At 48.4% G+C, this 21,596-nt stretch overlaps 8 protein-coding genes across 8 annotated transcripts; 6 read left to right on the top strand and 2 right to left on the bottom strand.

Moving 5' to 3' along the window:
- Positions 1-265: 265 nt before the first annotated feature.
- Positions 266-738, bottom strand: K441DRAFT_532691 (uncharacterized protein; the record flags this gene model as incomplete). Its single annotated transcript, XM_067642247.1, has 2 exons — positions 266-370; positions 472-738. The coding sequence occupies 2 exons, from the start codon at positions 736-738 to the stop codon at positions 266-268; spliced, it is 372 nt and encodes a 123-aa protein (XP_067510469.1).
- A 746-nt stretch (positions 739-1,484) lies between these two features.
- On the top strand, positions 1,485-3,045 carry K441DRAFT_672550 (phospho-2-dehydro-3-deoxyheptonate aldolase-like protein; the record flags this gene model as incomplete). Its single annotated transcript, XM_067650567.1, has 3 exons — positions 1,485-1,554; positions 1,603-2,665; positions 2,742-3,045. 3 exons carry the CDS (start codon positions 1,485-1,487, stop codon positions 3,043-3,045), a joined length of 1,437 nt encoding a protein of 478 aa, XP_067510468.1.
- Positions 3,046-4,573: 1,528 nt separating this feature from the next.
- On the top strand, positions 4,574-7,249 carry K441DRAFT_650499 (HET-domain-containing protein). The gene has a single exon (XM_067647046.1). The coding sequence runs from the start codon at positions 4,959-4,961 to the stop codon at positions 7,206-7,208; it is 2,250 nt and encodes a 749-aa protein (XP_067510467.1). The 5' UTR covers positions 4,574-4,958; the 3' UTR covers positions 7,209-7,249.
- A 1,185-nt stretch (positions 7,250-8,434) lies between these two features.
- On the top strand, positions 8,435-9,608 carry K441DRAFT_600011 (uncharacterized protein). The gene is made up of 2 exons (XM_067645175.1): positions 8,435-8,645; positions 8,742-9,608. The coding sequence occupies exons 1-2, from the start codon at positions 8,471-8,473 to the stop codon at positions 9,185-9,187; spliced, it is 621 nt and encodes a 206-aa protein (XP_067510466.1). The 5' UTR covers positions 8,435-8,470; the 3' UTR covers positions 9,188-9,608.
- Positions 9,609-9,946: 338 nt separating this feature from the next.
- K441DRAFT_650497 (uncharacterized protein) lies at positions 9,947-10,539 on the top strand. Its single transcript, XM_067647045.1, has 4 exons — positions 9,947-10,080; positions 10,117-10,336; positions 10,373-10,374; positions 10,407-10,539. Exons 1-2 carry the CDS (start codon positions 9,966-9,968, stop codon positions 10,206-10,208), a joined length of 207 nt encoding a protein of 68 aa, XP_067510465.1. The 5' UTR covers positions 9,947-9,965; the 3' UTR covers positions 10,209-10,336; positions 10,373-10,374; positions 10,407-10,539.
- An 805-nt stretch (positions 10,540-11,344) lies between these two features.
- Positions 11,345-13,940, bottom strand: K441DRAFT_672547 (uncharacterized protein; the record flags this gene model as incomplete). The annotated part of the gene is made up of 4 exons (XM_067650566.1): positions 11,345-11,981; positions 12,029-12,237; positions 12,287-12,942; positions 13,055-13,940. 4 exons carry the CDS (start codon positions 13,938-13,940, stop codon positions 11,345-11,347), a joined length of 2,388 nt encoding a protein of 795 aa, XP_067510464.1.
- Positions 13,941-14,706: 766 nt separating this feature from the next.
- Positions 14,707-15,077, top strand: K441DRAFT_683441 (uncharacterized protein; the record flags this gene model as incomplete). The annotated part of the gene is made up of 2 exons (XM_067651691.1): positions 14,707-14,817; positions 14,871-15,077. 2 exons carry the CDS (start codon positions 14,707-14,709, stop codon positions 15,075-15,077), a joined length of 318 nt encoding a protein of 105 aa, XP_067510463.1.
- A 1,905-nt stretch (positions 15,078-16,982) lies between these two features.
- On the top strand, positions 16,983-20,832 carry K441DRAFT_625057 (transcription elongation factor Spt5). Its single transcript, XM_067646097.1, has 3 exons — positions 16,983-17,355; positions 17,405-18,882; positions 18,938-20,832. Exons 1-3 carry the CDS (start codon positions 17,056-17,058, stop codon positions 20,331-20,333), a joined length of 3,174 nt encoding a protein of 1,057 aa, XP_067510462.1. The 5' UTR covers positions 16,983-17,055; the 3' UTR covers positions 20,334-20,832.
- The last annotated feature ends 764 nt before the right edge of the window (positions 20,833-21,596 follow it).

Below are 21,596 nucleotides of genomic sequence, written 5' to 3'. Positions count from 1 at the left end.
TTCAATGGAGTTCGGGCTGTGGAATGATACCCGGCTGAATGGCGTCTTGAGATGACACAAATTGGAGGAGTATCTGGGCGGTTGGTGTTTGGTTATTGAAACTTTCTGCTTCTGGATGTATATGGAGAGGGTCTGGTCGGCGTTGATTGTATTGATTGTATTAGTGTTAATAGTGTCAGTCTGGCCAAACTCAAACACGTATTTTAACAATTATCCTCTGGCGCCTGATCCTCCATCCTCCTCTTTCTCCCAGACTGTACAATATCTATGCCGAAGTCGTGATGAAAGCAGACATGGCTTTCACGGCATTCCCATCATGCGCTTTCAGCAGCTCCGTTGCTTTGACCTTCGAAAGCTCCAATTGCTCAACCTGCCCCGACCACAAATCAGTAGAGCTCTCTTAAATTAGCAACCCCAAGCTTTTCTTCGATTCTGCTACCCTCTCTCCCAAAGTAAAACCCTGTAACTCACCAGCATGTTCACGTCCGCAGGATCCACCTTGACAGCGCGTCTCGGCACAGCCTTCTGCTCCTCTTTCTTCGGTCCTCCCACATTCAGCTTCTCCATCGCCTGACCCAGCGCCTCGGAATCGGCGCCGCTCTTCGCTGCACCACTGTCATCGTCGTGCGCGTCGAGGGAGGACAGCGCCGCGGCCGCTTTGCGGTCTTCGGCTGTGCCGGTGGGAGGGGGAGGGGTCGAGGCGCCTTCACGGACGGAGGCCGGTTGCTCTTCTGCCATTGTAGAGAAGATATGGAGGAGGGAGGGTCGGAGGATGTGAGCACTGGGAGGATTGAGGGTTGTATGGAGAGGAGGGGTGGTTTACGAAGGGTGCTGTGGTGGTTGGATTTGAGTTTCTCCAGATTTTTTTGTGGGCAGGGATGGGGATGAACATCTGGTATGCGAGGTTGAAGCTTCACGAATTCTACTTTATAAGAGAATAAATCCCTTTCTTTGCCTATTTGAGCTTCTCTATCTAATTGCATCTTCCGATCAGATTCTCAGTCTTTCGCAGGGCTACCCAGGCCAGTGCTTCACCAGAGCACCCGAAACCCTGAGTCATTGACAGACCAGTAGCCTGCATTTCCCCAGGACTGAGATTCACGAACCACTTAACCTCTTGAATCTTTACTCGTGGGAAGGTATGTATACTTTTAAATGCTCTCTAATTTATCAATTGGATTTCCTCTAGTTGGCCTCGTAGGAGTCTTCAATTTAAAACACCCTGCCTTTAATTCCCGTCTCTTAGAGCTTTACTTCAGATATTTAAAAGCCTTGCACTGACGAAATATAATTGCGTTTCTTTTAATCATGGGCTTAATTACAAATCAAAATTGTCTAGGTTCACTGCCTTACCAACTTATTTCTCTTGTGGCACAGGATACTTGACTAACTATCTAACGTCTTATGCAGGAAAGTTTGTGACGTACAAGGATAAAAGAGGAACATATTGTCTTCGCAAAGTCTTCACCAATAACATTCCCATCATGGCAGAATCAACTGTTGCTTCAAATAACATAAAGTATGCGACATTAGGAAATGATTGGTCGCCATCGTGTAAGAGTTTTCTTCATCTAATGTGTACATGACTGATTTCCTCCACAGCCTGGAGGTCAAAGCCAATAAAACAGGGCGTCACATACGACTCACCTTCGGCCCTGAAAACTTCCTTGACAAAACTTGAAAGTTTACCCCCGATCGTCACTCCTACGGAAATTATCAAGCTCAAGAACAGCCTCCGAGATGCAGCATTGGGCAAAGCTTTCCTTCTCCAAGGAGGCGACTGTGCGGAATTGTTTTCCTACTGCTCCGAAGAGCCTATTGACTCCAAAATTAAGCTGTTGCTTCAGATGAGTTTGGTCTTGATTTGGGGCGCCAACAAACCCGTCGTTCGAATTGCGCGGATGGCAGGCCAATTCGCGAAGCCACGTTCTAGCCCTACTGAAGTAGTTAATGGCAAAGAAATTCCCAGCTTCCGTGGCGACATCTTGAACAGTTTCGACCCCGCCGACCGCACACCGAATCCAGAACGGCTTGTCAGCGCATACTTCCACTCTGCCACTACTCTCAACTACGTGCGAGCGCAGCTAGCGAGTGGGATTGCTGACCTCCATAATCCTCTCGACTGGGGTCTTGGCCACGTCCGCGACAAAGCTCTGCAAGCCAGATACCAACGCATTGTCGCCAGCATCTCAGATTCCTTGCGGTTCATGCGCACCGTAGGCGCAGACACCGCCGGTCAGCTGCAGACGGTAGACCTATTCACCAGCCATGAGGGACTCTTGCTCGAGTACGAGCAATGCCTCACGCGCCGCCTGCGCCATCCGGCAAACTACGTCTCGCCACCCGCCTCCGCTGACGGGAAGGGCTGGTACAACACCTCCGCGCATTTCCTTTGGATCGGAGACCGCACGCGTCAGCTAGATGGCGCGCATGTGGAGTACTTCCGCGGCCTGGAGAATCCTATTGGGATTAAGGTTGGGCCGTCGATGAAGGGAGATGAGTTGGTGACGTTACTGGATATTGTGAATCCGCGAAAGGAAGTTGGTAAGGTTACGCTGATAACGAGGTATGGGGAGGATAAAGTGGAGAAGATGCTGGGGCCGCATATTGAAGCGGTGAAAGGGAGTGGGCATGTGGTTGTTTGGCAATGTGATCCAATGCACGGGTTAGTTGTACTCTCTCTCTCTCTTTCTCTCCTACAAATGGCATACGTATGGACTACGGCTAATCGTTTACCGTAGCAACACCCGCAGCACTCCCACCGGCATTAAGACGCGCCATTTCAGTAGCATACTCTCGGAGCTCTCGTCAGCGTTGAATATTCACAAGCAGCACGACTCCTTCCTTGGTGGCGTGCATTTGGAGTTAACAGGCGATGCTGTCACTGAATGCGTTGGTGGTAGTGAGGGTTTGGTGGAAGAGGATCTAAGCCTCAATTATACTACTTACTGCGATCCTAGGCTTAACGAGAAACAGGCGTTGGAGCTGGCTTTCTTGGTGGCCGGGCATTATCGGGAAGAGCATGCTGAGCTAGGGGAGCTGTGAGAGGGAAGCTATGAAGTTCGCAAGAAGTGATTCTTCTGGGCTTAGAAAAGCTTGCTGCTTGAACGAGTGACGTAAATCATAGGCACTAAAAGTTATATTTTCAGGCGTCAAGGTACTCCACTGTATATATAGATATTAAACCCAAGTTCCTCTAGGGTATTCATTTTATTATCCAGTCCTTATATATTACGGACCTTATAACTAGAGTGTCACAACTACTTAGAGAGGAGTTCGTGGACGCCAGTTGCTATCCCTTACAACGTTGATTTGGGTCCTATTCTTATCGATAAGCTCCAGCCATTAGATCGTTAGGATCTTAGAGCCGTGATGAGGAATATGAAGCTCAACAAATATATACATTTTGATATCTACACTCAGTCCTTGGTGGAGATTCGTTAGATGGGCGTTCCAGCAATCGCCCTTCCTACAGAACGGAATTCTACACACTGCACTCGAATTGAGTTCTTGGCACGCGTTGGCGACGTTTCCAGTCCTGACTAGTCCTCCCTTTTCTAGTGGTGTTGACCGGGGATCTGCCAAAGGTTTCCGTCTTGCCATATGAGGCTCTATCCCTTGCAACGTTAGGGTCCTTAGAGTAAGTGGTCCGTGCGGGAACACCCACAAATTCCTGAGTACGGGCACCGAATCCAGCTAATCTAATTGGTTGGTTCTTATCGATAACCTGACGACCCATTTCGACTTTGCAAGGGATAATCATCTGTCGTTCGCCAAGCTTGGGCAGCTGCCAAGGCTCCGGAGGTAGTTCTTTTGCTACACGAGTTGGAGGAACGACGTATTTAGTAAGTTAGACAATATCAGGATCAAGAAAGGCGCGATTAGAAGGCATAGTGGTTAATTAATTGATGATTAAACTATCCTATATTATCTGCGAAGCTTCTGCGTAGCTCTGATTCTGGTGTTCCGCACGGACCACCTGCAGGACATCAACGTTGCATGGGATAACTGTGGGGTGACAGGCTCCGCACCAGCCACGGCACAAACCTGCAAAAGGTAAGCGAGTGACTGGCAAGATGCCAGGCACGGCTGTGCGGAACAACAGCGAGGTGACTTCGTCACCTGACAATAACTCGGGGCGTCGGGCGCGATAATAAGACAACGAATTAGAATTGGGTAATCGGGCAAAATAGTCTTCTTTACAGGGGCTCATTTAGTTATTCTAGCCATTAGTAATAGTTAGAAGGAAGCTGATGCTACTAGAATTAAGCTTAAAGTAGGCTCAATTACCCCGCGCGCCTATATAAAATCCGAACCGTGTACCGGACCTTCTTACGAATGTCTTACCAAAAGCGGCTAGCGGCTTGGTAAGCCTTGGCAAGAAGGCCCGGTACCGAGACAAGAAAATCCGCACCAACGGAATCACATCTGAGCCTGCTGAGGTAACGCATACGCTAACTAACTTGTGTCCAGCAGACGTGTCAGTTACGGAGTAGCTATACTAGACAGCCCCGCTTACTGCTAGTAGGTTTAAATATCCCTTGTCAAGACATTTTGACTTCAGCATGTTACCACAAAGGACTGCTTCGGGCATCTGTTCTCTCATTAGCCTCGTCATCTGCTTCCACACCCGTTTTATTAAAGTCCATCCAGCCAACTGGTTTCTCCCACCTCCTCGGTACGGCTTTTCTCAGACCCTTCCGCCTCATTTACGACTGTCCTTGCTCTGTGATCCCGCGTCGGGTTGACTGGTCTTGCGCCTCCCGGTTCTTCGTGCACTGTGGTCCATTGTCTTCGCAGCATTTCTATCCGGATATTGGTTGTTTTGTAACACCCAACACTTGAGTCCTTTGCCCACCGTGGAGGTTTAAAATAAGTAGCAGTAGGTTGCTACCGGTCCCACCGACCCCCAAATACTCCAGTCAGTTTATTTTAAACCGGTCCTGGGCTTCATAAACATGTCCCATCCAGAACCTTTGCCCGGCACGAACCCTTTATTGTGCAGCAATTGCCAGGCTTGGGATAACCCGCACAATGTGTTTAGACAACAAATCCCACACAGCGGCAAAGACATAAACGCTGCACCTCTCGAAACGCTGGCTCAGCACAGAGATTGTCTGCTGTGTCAATTTGTCTGTTCGGTGATCGAAGAAGCGAGAACGGCAAAACCGGATGGGTTCGACAGACTCGACGAGATTGTGTCTGTTGGACCTGGCTTCATCGTTCAATACGATGACCCATCCAATCCAGATAACATCAACAAATCTTTTTACCGCCCGCCCGTTGGTGAAAATGGGGACCCTCTCAAATGTGTACTCAAGCTCCACATCCATGGACATCACGCACCTGAGTCGGTAATCGACCCCAGACGCCGGCAGCCCAGGCTTACACTAGAAGTGCAGGCCCTTCTATTCTATGATTGGCCTGAGATCCATCTGATGCATATACAGCGCTGGGAAACACCCACATTTGACGTCCAGCTCGTGAAGAGCTGGATCACCCACTGTCACTCCGAACACGGGGACCATTGCAAAAAGCTTCCGGTGACTCCTCCGCAGGGATTTAAACTCATAGACGTTGAAAACCTACGCATTATTGAGGCATCAGAATCGGTTAGATATATAGCACTCAGCTATGTTTGGGGTAGCTCCTTGACTGGAAGAGATTTGCAGCTCGTTCGAAGCAATTTGGCACAGCTTCAACGATGCCATGGTTTAGACAAGTCCGCCTTGCCCGACGTGATTGTAGATGCAATGACTCTTTGCACTGACCTGGGAGAACGCTATCTATGGGTCGACAGGCTCTGTATCATTCAAGATGACCCCGTGTCCAAGCACTGGCAAATTTTAAAAATGGATCGAATCTATGGCATGGCCGCGTTTACCATAGTCTGTGCGCTCGAAGGATCTCATGTGCCCGGGATACCCGGTGTGAATGCCCGACCCAGGCGCTCATCCCTTCACAGTCGAAAGTGGAGTTACCACAGCGATGGCTATACTGTAGAACCAGACTTTTACGGTGTTGTTGATCGATCGATCTGGAACACTCGAGGCTGGACATTCCAGGAACGCCTAATGTCTCCGAGATGCCTTTATATTACAGAATACCAAGTATATTTCAACTGTCCTCAATTACTATTTCAAGAAGATTTAGGTGGCATTTCTTACAGCCGCGCAACTAATTCTGTACAAAGTCCTCTTGTTAACGTGTGGGATGCAACAATGCGTAAACATTACTTTGATTACGTTATGGACTACACATCCCGGGAGTTCTCGTACGAATCGGATGTTTTAAACGCTTTCACTGGAGTGAGTAATGTACTGGCCAATCATATGCGGACCGATTTTAGCTTTGGCCTCCCTGAAAAGCATCTCTTGCGCGCCATGCTTTGGGAGCACATTGAATATGGACAGCGAAGGCAAGGCGCGCCACCAGAAATTCCAAGTTGGAGCTGGGCAACGTGGTCAGGCCCTATCACGTTCAACCTAGCCGAATTAGTGAAAGAATATGGAGTACTGGTTCGATTTCACATTGCAGATCCGCACGGGAAGATCCGTCCTCTGGACATGGAGGAGAATTGGTTTGGATATACCGAAAATGAGAAGGGCCAGACAGTTGGACGGATGCCTAGATATGGTGTTATGCCTTTGCAATACGATTCCGATATTCTATGGCGCTCTTGCCCACACAACCCGTGGAATACTCCTAATCGCGCAGCCCTTAATGCTGAAGCTTCTGTATTGGCAAGGAAACACCCTGGATGCTTGATTTTCAACACCACAGTAGCACACCTATTCATGAAGAGATGCCAAAATAGTAGCAACAGAGACCAGATGGTCACATTGGACTTATGCGACGATAAGTTTCGGGATATTGGTCATATAAGGCTGAGCGATCGGTGGGTGAATAAGAATATTGATGTCCGCAGGCCGAAGCGCTTTGTTGCGATTGTTCTTTGCGCATCGTTGCTGCGAAAGTATAGAAGACGGGGTATCCTGCGCCGGAGGCCGGCAGGATGTGACCTAGGGAAAAACGTTTGGAAATTATGCGTTATGCTAGTTAGGCAGCGCCGGACCTGCCTCGATAGCCTTCTAATATGTTTCTCCGGACGGCACTGCCTTGTCGCTGAACGTATTGGAATCGGTTTTGTCGATGTGGGGTTGTGGCATCGGGTAGAACCTAAATGGAAAACAGCCATTCTGGTGTAGATTCATAGCTACTATTCCCTTTTAGAAAGCTATTCAAATATCATAGCTCATTTTGTACTCTAGGCCCAGCAGATATAGACGTTGACTCCCCAGATTAGTGGACCTGCCCACAACAACCGTACTTTTTATAGCGATATATACGAACTCCGGAATAAACCCTTCTAATTAGCTATAAGGTTTACATTATTAATTACTACTAAGCTAATATATATATAAAAGTGTAACGTGTTTTATCACTCATCCGCCAAAATCAGTCATCCGCCAGCCCCAAAAACCACCAAAAATTGGAAAAACTGCACCTTGATATCTCAACAACGGCTTAATAATAAATTCTGAAATTTTATAATTAGCCTTTTATACCTATTTTAAACCTTCTATTAGATTTAAAAAGTAATCTATTAAGTAGCTCTAGAGATATCGCAATTTAGCTTAAAATTAGGGGCCAAAACCTAATATCTTAATAACGGCCAGGCTTATTACGCTAGAATTTTATTAAGTGTCTTAACGTAGGCATAAAAGGCTAATTATAAAATTTCAGAATTTATTATTAAGCCGTTGTTAAGATATCAAGGTGCAGTTTTTCCAATTTTTGGTGGTTTTTGGGGCTGGCGGATGACTGATTTTGGCGGATGAGTGATAAAACACGTTAAGGGATCTTTTATCCCTTACTCAGGTACACGCCCAGGAGCTCTCAGGGGTAGCCTCGGCTAAGCCTTGGCACCTCCTTATCGCAGCCCTTCCCTCCTCACCGGTTCGTCTCTCTGTACGAGGGTATTGCCATACCCTACTCTTTACCATATCGTCCTCTTCCATCGACTCTCCTATAACTCATGCTCGGCTTACCTGCTCCCTACCGTACACCCCGGCAATATCCCTCACAGTATCATATACTATCCCTTAACCCGCTGGCGTCCTACCTTATCGATAAGATGATGGTCCGTGTGTATGGAACACCAAAAGTTCGTCAATCTAGGGCTTCTTATTGGCTGAAGTCTTATCGATAACGTGGGACCCGAATCAGCAGGTTAAGGGATAACGCCTACGCTATATATCCACTAAGCTATAATAGGTTTTTTAGAATAGCTATTATTAATCTATATAGGTTTTATATATATTAGTTAGCGTTTAGTAAAGTTATAGAGGTCTAATATCATTAATAACGCATTTTTTTTTGTGCGCGGTTAAACCTCGGATGAAAGTCTGTGAACGAGATAAGAGATAACATCCACATATTGAACCTCAATATCCCAGTTGGTACAGCAATGGGCTCTTCGGCTTCCAAAGGTGCTCGAGCAGCTGGCTCTGCCGCGCGCAAATATCCAACCCACGTCTCCAGGCCCACTAACGCACCACCGTTTGCCCCGCCACCAGGTCAAGCTATCAGACCCAGCCCAACCGTCCATCCCGAAGCCCAAGCGAGCGAATCGAGGAACGGAGGTATGCTTAACCGTCCTTCCAATCCAACAGCTCTTCTTCATCCTTTTCCCCCTGTAGACTAAAGCCAGCATTCAGCGCTAATTCTTAATCTCCCAGCCATAAACCTCGACGCCGAAGATCCCGCCTTCGCCGCCCAACTCCGCTCTCTCGGCGCCGTCCAGCCAAACCCACACTTTTCGCCCACCTCCACCTCACCGCTAGACCCACAGCGAAATACTTCCACGACCAGGCCCTCAAATCTCTCGCCGCTGTATCCTTCCTCCACGTCTCCGTTTCCGCCATCTGCTTTCCCGGACCCGCGCACTAATCCGGCGTTGATGGTGCTGCAGGCAAGGCAGAGGCTGCAGGAGGAGGCAGAGGAGGAGTTTTTGAATGTAGGCCGGAAGGGCTTTCCCGGGAGACGGTTTGTAGATGTTTCGACTGTTCGGCAGGCGTTGCTGTTAAGGCAGAAAGGAGAAGGGGAAGAGGACGTGGAGAGGAAGTTGGGACTCAGGAAAGGGAGGCTGAGCGTGCTGGGCAAGGGGATTGTAGAGGGAGTGTGATAGGAGAGGGAAATCTTTAGTGGTTTGATGCTGTTAGGCCGAAGTAAACACAAACCAGGAGGTACGAGAGCATCCGTGAAAGGTTTGAGTCTTGCATGGTGACTAGCAGGATTGTAAAGGCGCTGCTTTCACTCGCATGTCTTTGCGACTTCTTATGCGCGAAGTTTAGCGAGCAGTACAGACTGGTTTGCGGAATTAGTTAGCGGGGGTTTGTTGATTCCTGCTGACCTTGAGGGCAGGAAGTGGCTGAAAGCCTTATATGGAGAGCCTGGGTGCTTACCAGTTAGCAAAAGGCGTGTGGCTCAGCAAAGCCCTGGTCACACGCTCCAAGATGTATAACATGTATTTGTATATTTGCTGTGCAAAACGTGCCTGCCAAAAAATTGTATATAAGACAATAATATACAGCTATCTACTCTGCCTTATAGGATTGCCAGTACTGCTTCATCTCGCACTTACCTCAGGAGGTAAATGCATTGCAAGTATAGCAGACGTTATCGAAACACAGGGTTGCAAGTCAATCAACGAGATTTCAATATTGAATTGAATCGATTGAATCTTGGCACTCAATTCAACCGATTGAGGGTTCACTGGCTTTTCAATTCAATCGATTTGGAAGTTGAATCGGTTGACAAATATTGAAACTTTTGATATTATAGAAATATTAACAAGTCATAATGCTCTAAACCTTACCCGAGCATTACCCAATGTTTACACCGTCATATCAAGAACTTTGCCACCGGATTTGCCCATCAACAATATTAATTCTATCACCACCATGGCTTCCAACGCGTCAGATAATGGCCAAATGAACACCTCAATCCTTTCTACAGCTCGTTCTGATCCTACCGCACCTACTAACCTCCAGCGTGTCTCAGATTACAGCCTAGATGGTAATATTAACGCGTCTACCACCGATTCCCAATAAGAAGAGTATAAAGGAATTAAGTGGAAGCGTCTTCTTGGCTACCATATTCCTCATCTAACGGCGGGCAGACGTCGTGGGCCTATAGGCAGTTAAAGCGACCGGCGATAAAAGAGACAGTATAATGCAGCAGGAGAGTATATCAACACTATGCCAAGACTCGCGATAGGCCTATATTAAGAGCTGGGTGACAGAAAGGGCAGTCAGAAACGATTTTGGGCGTCGCCAGGTAGGTCCTCCTGCATCAAATCTATGCCAAGACTCATAATAGTTGCTGACTACTCCAGTTAAATTCAGTTGTAACTAGGTGCCAAGACTTCAATATTAATTCAATCAATTCAATTAACTGGACTCTCTGCTTACAAAGCTTTCAATTCAACCGATTCAGGGCCTCAATCGAGTTGAGTTGATTTATTTGCAACCTTGTCGAAACATCGCACTAAAGGGCCTACTACTAATTAACTAAAACCCTACAAGGCGCTGAATCTGATGTTGCCAAAGGCCCTGCAATATTCATACAAAGTTAGCCTGCCGCTCTCTCATCGAATGTGTTAAAGAGCTTCTGGAATCCTTACGTCCTGGCCAGCCGGGAACCAATCCAACGTAAACCACGATGTTCTATTTGACATCAAACTTACCTTACATCTAGCACAACCGCCTCTACCTACATAGCAGAAGCAAACCCGGATATCTTTATAGACTCTATCATTTATGATGATACCACCGTACAGAGCATGCGCTGCAGAGCATAGGCGATAGCCAGGTTGCTGCCGCGCGGGCTTCCAATCATCAAGTAGCGCAACCAGATACCCTTACCCGCCCACATCATTACCTTTGCTGGCCATAGCCTCTGTGGCATACACCAACTTCCTAGTTCGGGCGTTCGCTAGTTCCCGCCCCCAGAAGGATGTATACACATAAAGGCCTTTAGTGGATGTTGGTAGGGAGAATTTTGCTGCGCTAAAGAGGGATAATATTTTCGAATTATTGGAGTTAAGAGAACTTTAGCCTCTCTTGCCCTGCGACGACAAAAGTAGGTATCGCGCCGTGCGGCATCCTCGCGAAGCTTAATAACATTTCTAATAACCACCACTCCCAACCTAAAGTCCCAACAACCACAACGGGACTAATTGCAGGCTGTTCGGAAGAAAAGAAGAAGCAAAAAGCCGTCACGCACAAGCAACTGTAGCAGAACTGAACTCGTAAACGGCAAAATAAAGCTAACTATGCATTCAAGAGAATCTTCTCATCTTTGACAAGCTCTGTCTCCCCTTTGAGATTCTTTTGCGTTTTATGGCGGCCGAGCTCTGAGCGACTGCTGCTAGAAAAGAATCTTTTAGCCCATCCTGGTCCGCTTCGGACATGACTGCTGCTAGAAAAGAATCTTTTAGCCCATCCTGGTCCGCTTCGGACATGACTGCTGCTAGAAAAGAATCTTTTAGCCCATCCTGGTCCGCTTCGGACATGCAGCGCCGGTGGGTTGAATAATTGCTTAGTGACTCAACAAATGCTGTTCCAAGGTCATCCATAACTGTGCTATTTGTTGGAGCATCTAGCGCGAAGCTACCAACTAGGTTGTCAACAAAGTTGCCCATCTGCTCATCAGTAGTAGCATAACCCAGTCCAAATAAATTAGTAATCGCGCCCATACCAGCTGCAATCTCGCGGTTTAAATGTATTGCTTCCTGTAGGAATTGTGAGTGAATAGTGGATCCCTTCGACTTTGGCTTGAACACGTCAAGCCGCAGTATTTCCTGTACGGAGGGGCTATCAGAGGCCAACATTCCAAGCTCGGAGAAGTCAAAGTCGGATATCATACAACGCGATGGGATCTCTCCCCATATTAGCCATTCGTACTGGCCCCGGTATCTGCAAAATATAAGCTTTTATATTAATAAATAGAGTCTTGAGATCACCTCATTCCTATGAACTCCCCCTTGCGTTTTAAGGTGGATATAATATTCGAAGCCGGCCATGAGATCCCTTCCAGTCCACTAGTATCAATGACGGCGATGCGTGGATGCCTTCCTGCGTGTATTGATCTAGCTGCTACAATGCATAGGAATAGAATTGAGGTTGTCACAGATAGAAAGGGTGAGCAACCTTTCTTGTGGTGCCAGAAGTGCTACAAAGTGGTTAGCTGTTGTGACGATGAGGCAAATTTAGGACCGCACATTTTCAGCGAACACCTCAAATAGTTCGTCATCCATTGGCAGAGCGCTTGTAACTCCTCTTGGTCGGGAACCATATAATGAGGCGCGGAAACCCAGCCTTGAGTCCAAAAGACTTTGAGATTCCTCATCGTAGCATCGATATACAAGAGTGGGAATAGTTTGGCTCCTGGCTTGAACCTTTCGAGTGGGCTCTGTAGAAGTAAGCTTTTTGGTCAGATAATTAACGGGACTTAGAGCACCTTCAATAAAATCGTCTGCCCTGTCATGAAAACTTATTAAGCTTTTAGGAGATATGGGATTGCTTAAGACTGGAGTTTCCATTACAGAGAATTGTTTTGGAAAGCTAGCACTATTAGATAGCTTTGGCGGAGGTTTTGGTAGTGTGCGTGAGGCAAGAAGATGGAACTTGCGCTGCACGCGAGGCGATTTAGAAATAACGGCGTTTCCTACCCGAACTTGTTCTTCCTCCTCTCGATATTGGATCTCTATATCGAGCACTGCCGCACAGATCTCAATATTCTTGCGAGGTTCTTGAAAGTGACCACGTGGATCTTCAAATGGCGTGAGACAATAGACGCTGCTCCAAGCGGGGTCTTGTCCATAGTGCAAAAGATCATACCATTGGCTCACCACTACACTCTTATTTAGAGTGTTGCCTGTAAGATAGTTAAATATCTTAGTTATGCTATCCCATCCACCTTCTGTATTGTACCAGCCTTACGTTATATTAACAATGGAATTTGGTGGATTAGAGATGAGATAACTTACGGCGCACCGTGCAGAGCAGTTCCTTCTCATTATGAGTCCATTTGTGATTAGGGGCGCACTCAATGCGGCGCAGATTTTCCGTTAAATTAGACGTGAACTCACTGTGAGTTACTTGAGATCTTCTGACTGGTGGTTCCGCGATGACGATCTTTCTGTGGGGGATATACGGGATATCGTCCTTTCCTATACGCGCAAAGTAGGAGCTTGACTGCCCGGTCTTCTTCCTCGGTCTAATGGCAGAGGCTCGCCGAGGGCATGGCGAATCCAGTTCGGAAGAAACTGAGGTGTCGCCGCTCGTGTCCGACTGTAAGTCATCGTATGTGATGTCTAAGTGATGAAGAGAAGTTGTTGCAAAAGTAGGTTGGTTACGTTCGTTATTGGTCGCGATGATTTCGCAGAAATTACCTGGGGTTGGTGCGCTGCTTTTTGGCTGGTGATTGTAGAAAGGATCACTAATTGGGATCTTACCATATTCATCTTCGTTGTCGGCTTCCAATCGCGGAGGGACTTGATTTGAATTTTGAGCACTAGTCGGTTCACCCCATGGCAGCGATCTCATAAAGACATTTAGATAATCGCTGGTATCGTCCCGAACACCGTCACAATTATCGTGAATGGTTTGCTCATTAGGTAATGAGGACTTGGTACTCGCGGCGCTGGGAGAGGGCTTTTTATCGCAGAAAGATCCTTCAAGTCCGTGACACTGAGTATCTTCTTCTTTGATGCCCGGTGTTGTTTCCTCCCACTGCGCTTCATGCCCTCTAGGCGGCGGGGGGTCTGAGTCTTGAGACACAGGCGTCTGACCCGTGGGGCTGTGTCCTGGAGGCGCGTAAAGGAAGATTTGAAGGTTTTGTATACTTCCATTAAAAGTCCAATGCTGAGCCATTGCAGGTTAGAGCTACTGGTATCACAGCCAAATAACAGGTTGGATGAGGTTGTGATGTTGTCAGAAGAGATGGAAGACAGGAATCTGCCCTAGACGTGAGGTATTAGGGTTCATGCAGCCATGGCCTTATGATTACATCACAAGTAAATAAAATTAGTGAAGTAAAGAATATAAATGGAATGAGTGAGGCTAAAATATTTATGTGAAATTGTTGACCGCCAATTGGCACCCAAAAGACTGGTCCTATTGGCAGCGCCAATTAGGACAATAATAGCCTCAAATTCCGGTCGACAGAAATTGAAGCGTAGAAACCTTTATTCTAAGCGTGTAAGTTTTATCTATAATAGATATATCAACACTAATTGCAGCAATAAGAGACTAGTGAAAGAAAGGCCTATAAGTCGTTAGTTTGTTGGTCAGATGTAAGAGGAAGTTAAAGGATATGGCATTCGCGAGATGACAGAGATTGAGATCCGATTGATCTCCGAGAACCTCCCGACATCTCTCCCGAACGCTTTTGGCATCATCTTTACAACCATCTATACCACAGCAAGGAATAATTCTTTTAAGAACCTTTTTGTTATAGTCATAGGCTTCTTGCAGGAAAATTTCTATACACTTTAGTTTTACGCTTAGCAGCTGCTTAAGAACCAAATCCACCGTTGCTTTTCTAATTCATCCACTCCAGTTTTAACTCCACGAATATATTCCTAGCTTTGAGCACCCGCAGGATTTTAGGCAGCTGCCTCTTATTAACTCAGCTACTATGGATAATCAAGAAGCCACCTCCTACCTGACCCAATTCATCGGTAAAACTCTCCGGATCTATACTACTGACAGCCGCATCTTCGCAGGGCAGATGAAATGCACAGACAGAGTCAGCCTTTAATCCGCGCAAGCTATAAGTATACCTAGCTAACATCCTCATAGGATCGGAACATCATTCTCGCTCTAACTCACGAATACCGCCATCCATCTGAAGCAGCCGTTAAAAAGGCAATCCAAGACTCTGGCAACCCAGCCACCCAGGTAGCATTGACGAGCAGATATGTCGGCTTGGTGGTTGTACCAGGACAATATATCACTCGAATTGAGTACGAAGAGGGTCAGTTTAACAAAGATGGCGTTGTCCCATAAGCATACTAGGGCCAGAGCAATCATAAAGGGCTGGAGCAAGCCTGGATACATGTGAATTACGGGAATATATTATAGAAGCTATTGGGGAGCCTTGCAGAAGAGAGATTGCTCGCTGCATTATAGTGTTACCTTGCGTTTGGTCTAAGCAGGGCATACTTTTGAAGCGTTGACGCTTCTAAGGCGTTTTAAGAGGAGGGCCTCCAATAGTACCACCAACAATACGCATAAGCCGCATCGCTTCAGATCCCAGTTCAAGCAAGGTTGATAGCTTATATCAAGGAAGCAAGGAAGACGAAATCCGATTGTCAGCATTTGAAGGTGCGCCTCAACCTCGGCTAGACTTCCCCGCTGTCGATCTCCTGCCTCTCGAAACTCCCAAATCGACATCTACAAAATATTCAGACTCTCGGTGTTACAATGCCAGCTACTTCCAAGCTTTCAATTAGTCCGCCACATTTCTAACATGAAAGCCGTAGTAATTAACAAGTTCGTCACGGTACATTCCACCCCTCACCACTCAATATTCCAGCTAACCTCTCCCAGAACCTTCAAGACCTTAAGCCCACAGATACCCCCTTCCCGAAACCGTACGCCCCGCGCTCCGTATAAATTCGCACAACCCACGCCGCCCTAACCCGCGTCGACCTCCTCTACGCCCAAGGCACCAAAAAACCGACGGCACGTCATCCCGCCCTTCATCCTCGGCACCGAATTCGCGGGCATCGTAACCTCCTCACCAGCTTTCTCCTCTCTAGAACCGGGCACATAGGTACTTGGGTCCGGCCTAGGATCCTTCGCGGAGAATATCTGCGTGGATGAAGGAAACGTGAGGAGGGTTCCTGACAGATGGAGCAACACGAAAGCGCGTGCGGTTGGGGCAAGCGGAGCTATTAGTTGGGTGATCTCGTCCCTACCGCGAAGCTACGGAAGGTGGGGACGGTGCTAGTGCTTAGTGCTGGAGGCGGGCTGGGTGTGATCGCAGCGCAGATTGCGAAGGCAGTCGGAGCGAAGGTTATAGGGATGGTGGGGGATAAGGAGAAAGCTAAGATCGTGAGAGGTTTGGGTGCGGATGAGGTGGTGGGGTATAACCTGTTTAGATGGGAAGGGAGGGCTAAGGAGCTGACGGAAGGCGGGGAGGGTGTGGATATGGTTTATGATGCGGTGGCTCAAATATAGGGGACGCGTGGTTATTATAGGATGTCCTGGGCGAGGTGGCAAGATTGAGGAAGTCAAGGCTAATAGGATTCTTTTGAAGGCAGCAACCGTTGTGGGTTATGTGAGTGACTATAGATAATCTTTTAAGCATTAGATGTTGATTGACTATTTGGGATGGCTTTATGAAGTTCGTTAAGGATGGTAGCGTCAAACCTGTCATATATAAGGAGAAATGTGTGGGTTTGGAGAGTATACCCGCGCTATGGAGGATCTGAAGGCGCGGAAGACATGGGGAAGAGCTATTGTAACAATTGATGGGCAGGGAGATATAAAGGGCAAGACGAAGCTGTAGAAGGCATTAACCTGGCTCGATAAATACAATACTAGAGAATATTTCCTTTGATGTTGGAGACATTCGATATAGGGAACGATTAAACTGGGGCGAATTAGCCAGGGGGTTTTTTTTTTTTTTTAAAAAAAAAAGGGGAAATTGATGGCATTTTACCTTTTTTGTCTACCACTGTAATGCTGGGTTGGCGAGGTAAGTGGTGAGGCGCAAAGTGGTGATCTGATGGCCAAGACATGTGGCTGACGGAGAGAGCCGCAGCGTCGTGAATGTCCTTGTCGAAAGTTCGCCGGAGAATAGACAAAGCCCTCATAATTCACATCACTCCAACTACAACGCACACACTCTCTAGTCAACTCGGATCACACATGAAGTCACATTACTCGGCTTCCGCCTAATAACACCTCCGAGTCAATCTCAATCTCTCTTTCCTCCGCACCTTCATTCCCAAACGCCTCCTCCAGCTGATCCGCCATCATGTCGGGTCTCCACGATCACAGCGGCTCCGAGTCTGAAGACGATGATTTCAATCCACAACCTGAGATTGATGAGGAAGAGAAGGGTGACGGATCATCCGGCCTCCCAGATGCGGCGCGCCGGAGAGTGCAGGAGGACAACTACGATGATGAAGACGATGAGCAGGCTGCAGCACCTGCTAAGAAACGTAGGAATGAAGACGATGAAGACGATGCGGAGGCTGAAGATGAGCCGGATGTCGATGGCGCAGCCGACGATGATGACGAAGAAGAGGAAGACGACGACGAGGATGAAGTTGTGGTGAGCTTTCCGTTTGCCTGGAATTTACAGTCTTCTTGACTCTTTTTAGGGACGGTCGCGTAAGCGCAGAAAGCGAGATGCTCGTATGCAGTTCATCGATGTCGAAGCCGAAGTCGACGACGAGGACGAAGAGGAAATCGAAGAAGACGATGAACTCCCGGATGAGACTCACCCCGATGATCTCCTCGAGCCAGGTGGCGCTGATCTGGATGACCGACGCCATCGAGAACTCGACAGGAAGCGCGAAGCCCAGGCGAATATGGATGCGGAGCAACAAGCAGCCCTGTTCAACCAAAAATACGGCCACAGAAATGCTGTACGCATGGAGTCTTCTCGGGCTCCACAGACATTAACGCTTCCCACTGTTAATGATCCGGCAATCTGGGGAGTTAGGGTAAGGCCGACGAAAGAGAGGGAGGTCATATTTGCGATCACCAAGCGAATTGAAGAGCGAGCAAATTCTCGAGATCCGCTCAGGATATACTCGGCCTTTGAGCGTGGAGGCACGATGACTGGCTACATCTATGTGGAAGCGGATAGTAAGCAGGATCTGATGGAGGCACTTGAGGATCTATCAAACGTCTATGTTCGGGCGAATGCCCCTATCAATGTCGACGTCAAGGAGAGGCCGGATCTCCTACGAAAGCAGAAATCTGAGCCATTGAAACCGGGCCAGTGGGTGCGAATGAAAAGACCACCCCTATATGCTGGTGATCTTGCAAAAGTCTACGAAGTGGAAGGGAACGGTCTAGATGTCTCAGTACAATTGGTTCCTCGTCTCGACTATGGCCTCAACGAGGACGCCAACGCAGTTCCAGACGCCAACAAGCGGAAAAGAGGAGGTTTTGCTGCAGCTGGACCACGCCCCCCACGGAAGCTTTTCAACGAGGCTGATGCTAAGAAGAAACATATGAAATACCTGCAACAGGTTTCATCTTCTCTGGCCACCACGAAGCATTATATTTACAGGAACGACACCTATATCAATGGGTTGCTTATCAAAGACGTCAAGATAAGCCACCTTATGACGAAGAACGTTGATCCCAAAATGGATGAAACGGCGGACTTCGGGTCAGTGGCCGCGGACGGCACGACGACGCTAGATCTCAACAGTCTGGCTGCCACACTCAGAGCGGCTACTTCAGGCTCTTCTTACGTGCCTGGCGATAATGTTGAGGTCTACGAAGGCGAACAAAAGGGCGTTGTTGGTACGACTGTGTCCGTATCAGGAGACATCGTCACTTTGAGGGTCACAGAAGGCGAACTAAGAGGTCGAACAATTGATGCTCCCGTGAAGACTCTTCGTAAGTTGTTTCGGGATGGTGACCACGTCAAGGTCATTGGGGGCAGCAAGTACGTCGATGAAGTGGGCCTGGTGGTTAAGATTAAAGATGATCGGGTTACGCTGCTCACCGATTCGAACCAGCAAGAGATTACAGTTTTCAGCAAAGATTTGAAGCGGGCAGCTGACTCCGGAACCGTTGGAGACGACTCGAATTTTGACCTTTATGATCTCGTACAGCTTGAGTATGTACCCCTGGCTGCTGTTTCAAGAATATTCATCACTAACCTGATCTTCTAGTGCTGCGACTGTTGCATGTGTCATTAAAGTCGACCGTGAGACCCTTCGTGTACTTGACCAAGCGGGCTCGGTCCGCACTGTTTTGCCATCACAAATCGCCAACAAGCTCGAGAAGCGCAAAAACGCTGTGGCTACAGATCGGGACGGTTCCGAAATCCACCACGACGATACTATCAAAGAGCACGGAGGAGAGTCGCGCCAAGGCCGTGTTCTCTACATCCACCGGAACTTCCTTTTTGTCCAGAATAGAGAACAGGCAGAGAACTATGGCATTTTCGTTGTCCGCAGCACCAACGTCACAACGATGGCTGCCAAGGGTGGTCGTGTTCAGGCTGCGGGACCAGACTTGTCGAAGATGAACCCGTCCATGATACAGCCTGGTGCAAATGGAAGTTCCATGCCACCACCCCGATCCATGGGCCGCGACAAGCTCATCGGCAAAACCGTCACAGTCCGCAAGGGCCCGCATAAAGGTCTGCTCGGTATCGTCAAAGACACCAACGGCGACGACGCCCGCATCGAGCTGCACACCAAGAACAAGACTATCACGGTGAAGAAGGACATCCTCGCGGTCAAAGACCCCATCACAGGCACAAGCATAGACTTCGGCGGCAAATTCGCCAACCGCTCGCGGCCCAGCGGCGGCGTACCGAACTACAGCGGCGGCCGCACACCCGCCTGGGGCGGCGCCGGCGGTGGAGCGCAGCCACGCGCACCATCCTGGGCCACGCCCGCACCCTCAGGCAGCCGCACGCCCGCATGGGGAATGTCAGGGTCAGGCGGGCGCACACCGGGCTGGGGCGCGGCGAACGACGGATCGCGGACCGCGTACGGCGGTAACGACGGGTCCCGCACGGCCTACGGCGGCACCGATGGGTCCCGTACGGCCTACGGCAGCAGTGACGGCTCGCGCACCGCGTACGGCGGCTTCAGCAGCGGCGGGCGCACGCCCGGCGGGCCCGCGTGGGGCGCCGCGCCGTCCGGGTCCAAAACCCCCTCGCACAACGGCGGCGCGGCGCACCCCTCCTCCACCACCACCTCCTCCAACTCCAACTCGAACACATACCACCCCCCGACGCCATCCTACCAGGCCCCCACCCCCGCAGCTTACCAGGCGCCTACCCCCGCCCCTTACGCTTCCTATGCCGGCGGGGCCCCGACGCCTGCGGGCCCGCTCGATGCGCCGACCCCGGGCTTCTCGGCGCCCACGCCGGGGGATTCCGCGCAGCATCCGACGCCTAGGGGGTATGGCGGGTATGGGTATGGCGCTACGCCAGCTGCGGCGCCGACGCCGGGAGCTCCGACGCCGGGAGCGTGGCCGGACACGCCGTGGGGGGCGCCTGAGACGCCGGCGGCGGCGGGGGGGATGGGGGAGGAAGATCCGAGATATGAGTAGGGTGGGCAGGTGGGTCGGGTGGAAGAGGGTGTGGAAGAAGGATGGGAAGGGAGAGTGGAAAAGGGGGTGGGGGGTGTGGAGACCGGGGTGGAGGAAGGGGAGGAAAGGGGAAGGGAGATGGACAAAAGGGGGAGGAGAAAAAGGGAAAGGGAGCGAGTGCGAGTGCATTTTTGGCGTTTTTCTACTTTGTCTACCGGGGCGGGAGGGTGGGGGTTTAAACCAGGAGCCTTTTTTTTTCTCCTTATCAAACCATTTTTATACACCTGCTTTAGCGGCCGGGCTGTGTTAGTAGTGTTTGAGAGTTCAAGAGCTGGAGCGTTTGACAGGGTGACAAGACGCCAACGGGACGGGACGGGGCGGGAGCGGGCGGGAGGAAATATATTTTAAGGAGCCGGCTAGCTTAGTTCGGCCGAGGCTTAGAATAAAAGCGCTACAGTCAAATCTCTTTATTACGATATTGGGTATATAACGATATCATTTATATTACGATCTACACCCCTTAATTAAGCCTTTTTTGGTATAATATTACGATAATCTAACTTTTAATAATATCGTTAAGTACCTACCACCAATATCGGTATAAGCAGATTTTAATTCATTAGATTTAGCCTTTGCTTACCATAAGTTTAGCTATTAAATCCATTACACTACAATTAAAATCTATTAAAATAACCCTTAGATCTCGCTCTCCATACTTAATTCTACCTTATTTATTATGGTAAGACATAAAAATCCTAAAAGGCTACGCCGCTACGGGTTCTCTAATTATAAGCGCTAGAAGATACGCGCTTACTACTAAAAACACCCTAATAAATTATAAAAGTAGATTACTTTATAGGTAAGCAACTTCCTCCGTTAAAAGATTAGTTAATCCTTAATATTAGAAATACTAGGCAACAAATTCTAAAAGCTTAATATAGCTAAATTGCTATTTAGGTAAGGCATATAAGAGTAACAGAGAGGTAGTAAATAGCTTTTAGAGGAGGCTTTCTTTAAGTGGCACTAACGCCTATAGAACTTTCGTATTCTTATTACTAGTGATTTTATATATACTGCTGCCACTTAGTTATAGCAATAAATACCTATACTAGTAGAAACAGTAAAGCTAAAGTGGTTACTTAGCTAGCTAGAAGGCTTTAAATCTTATAATAGTATTCGTAAGAGAAAGTAGTACGGTAAGGCTGCCTTAGTTAATATAGAGGGAGCAGAAGATCGCATAATAGAGCTTTAAGTAATTATCGCTATCACGGAACCTTATAGTAG

Source organism: Cenococcum geophilum, assembly GCF_001692895.1.
Source record: "Cenococcum geophilum 1.58 unplaced genomic scaffold K441scaffold_1, whole genome shotgun sequence".
NCBI classification, from domain to species: domain Eukaryota; kingdom Fungi; phylum Ascomycota; class Dothideomycetes; order Gloniales; family Gloniaceae; genus Cenococcum; species Cenococcum geophilum.
The sequence above is the reverse complement of the archived record's forward strand: the minus strand, read 5'-3'. Positions and strand labels throughout refer to the sequence as shown.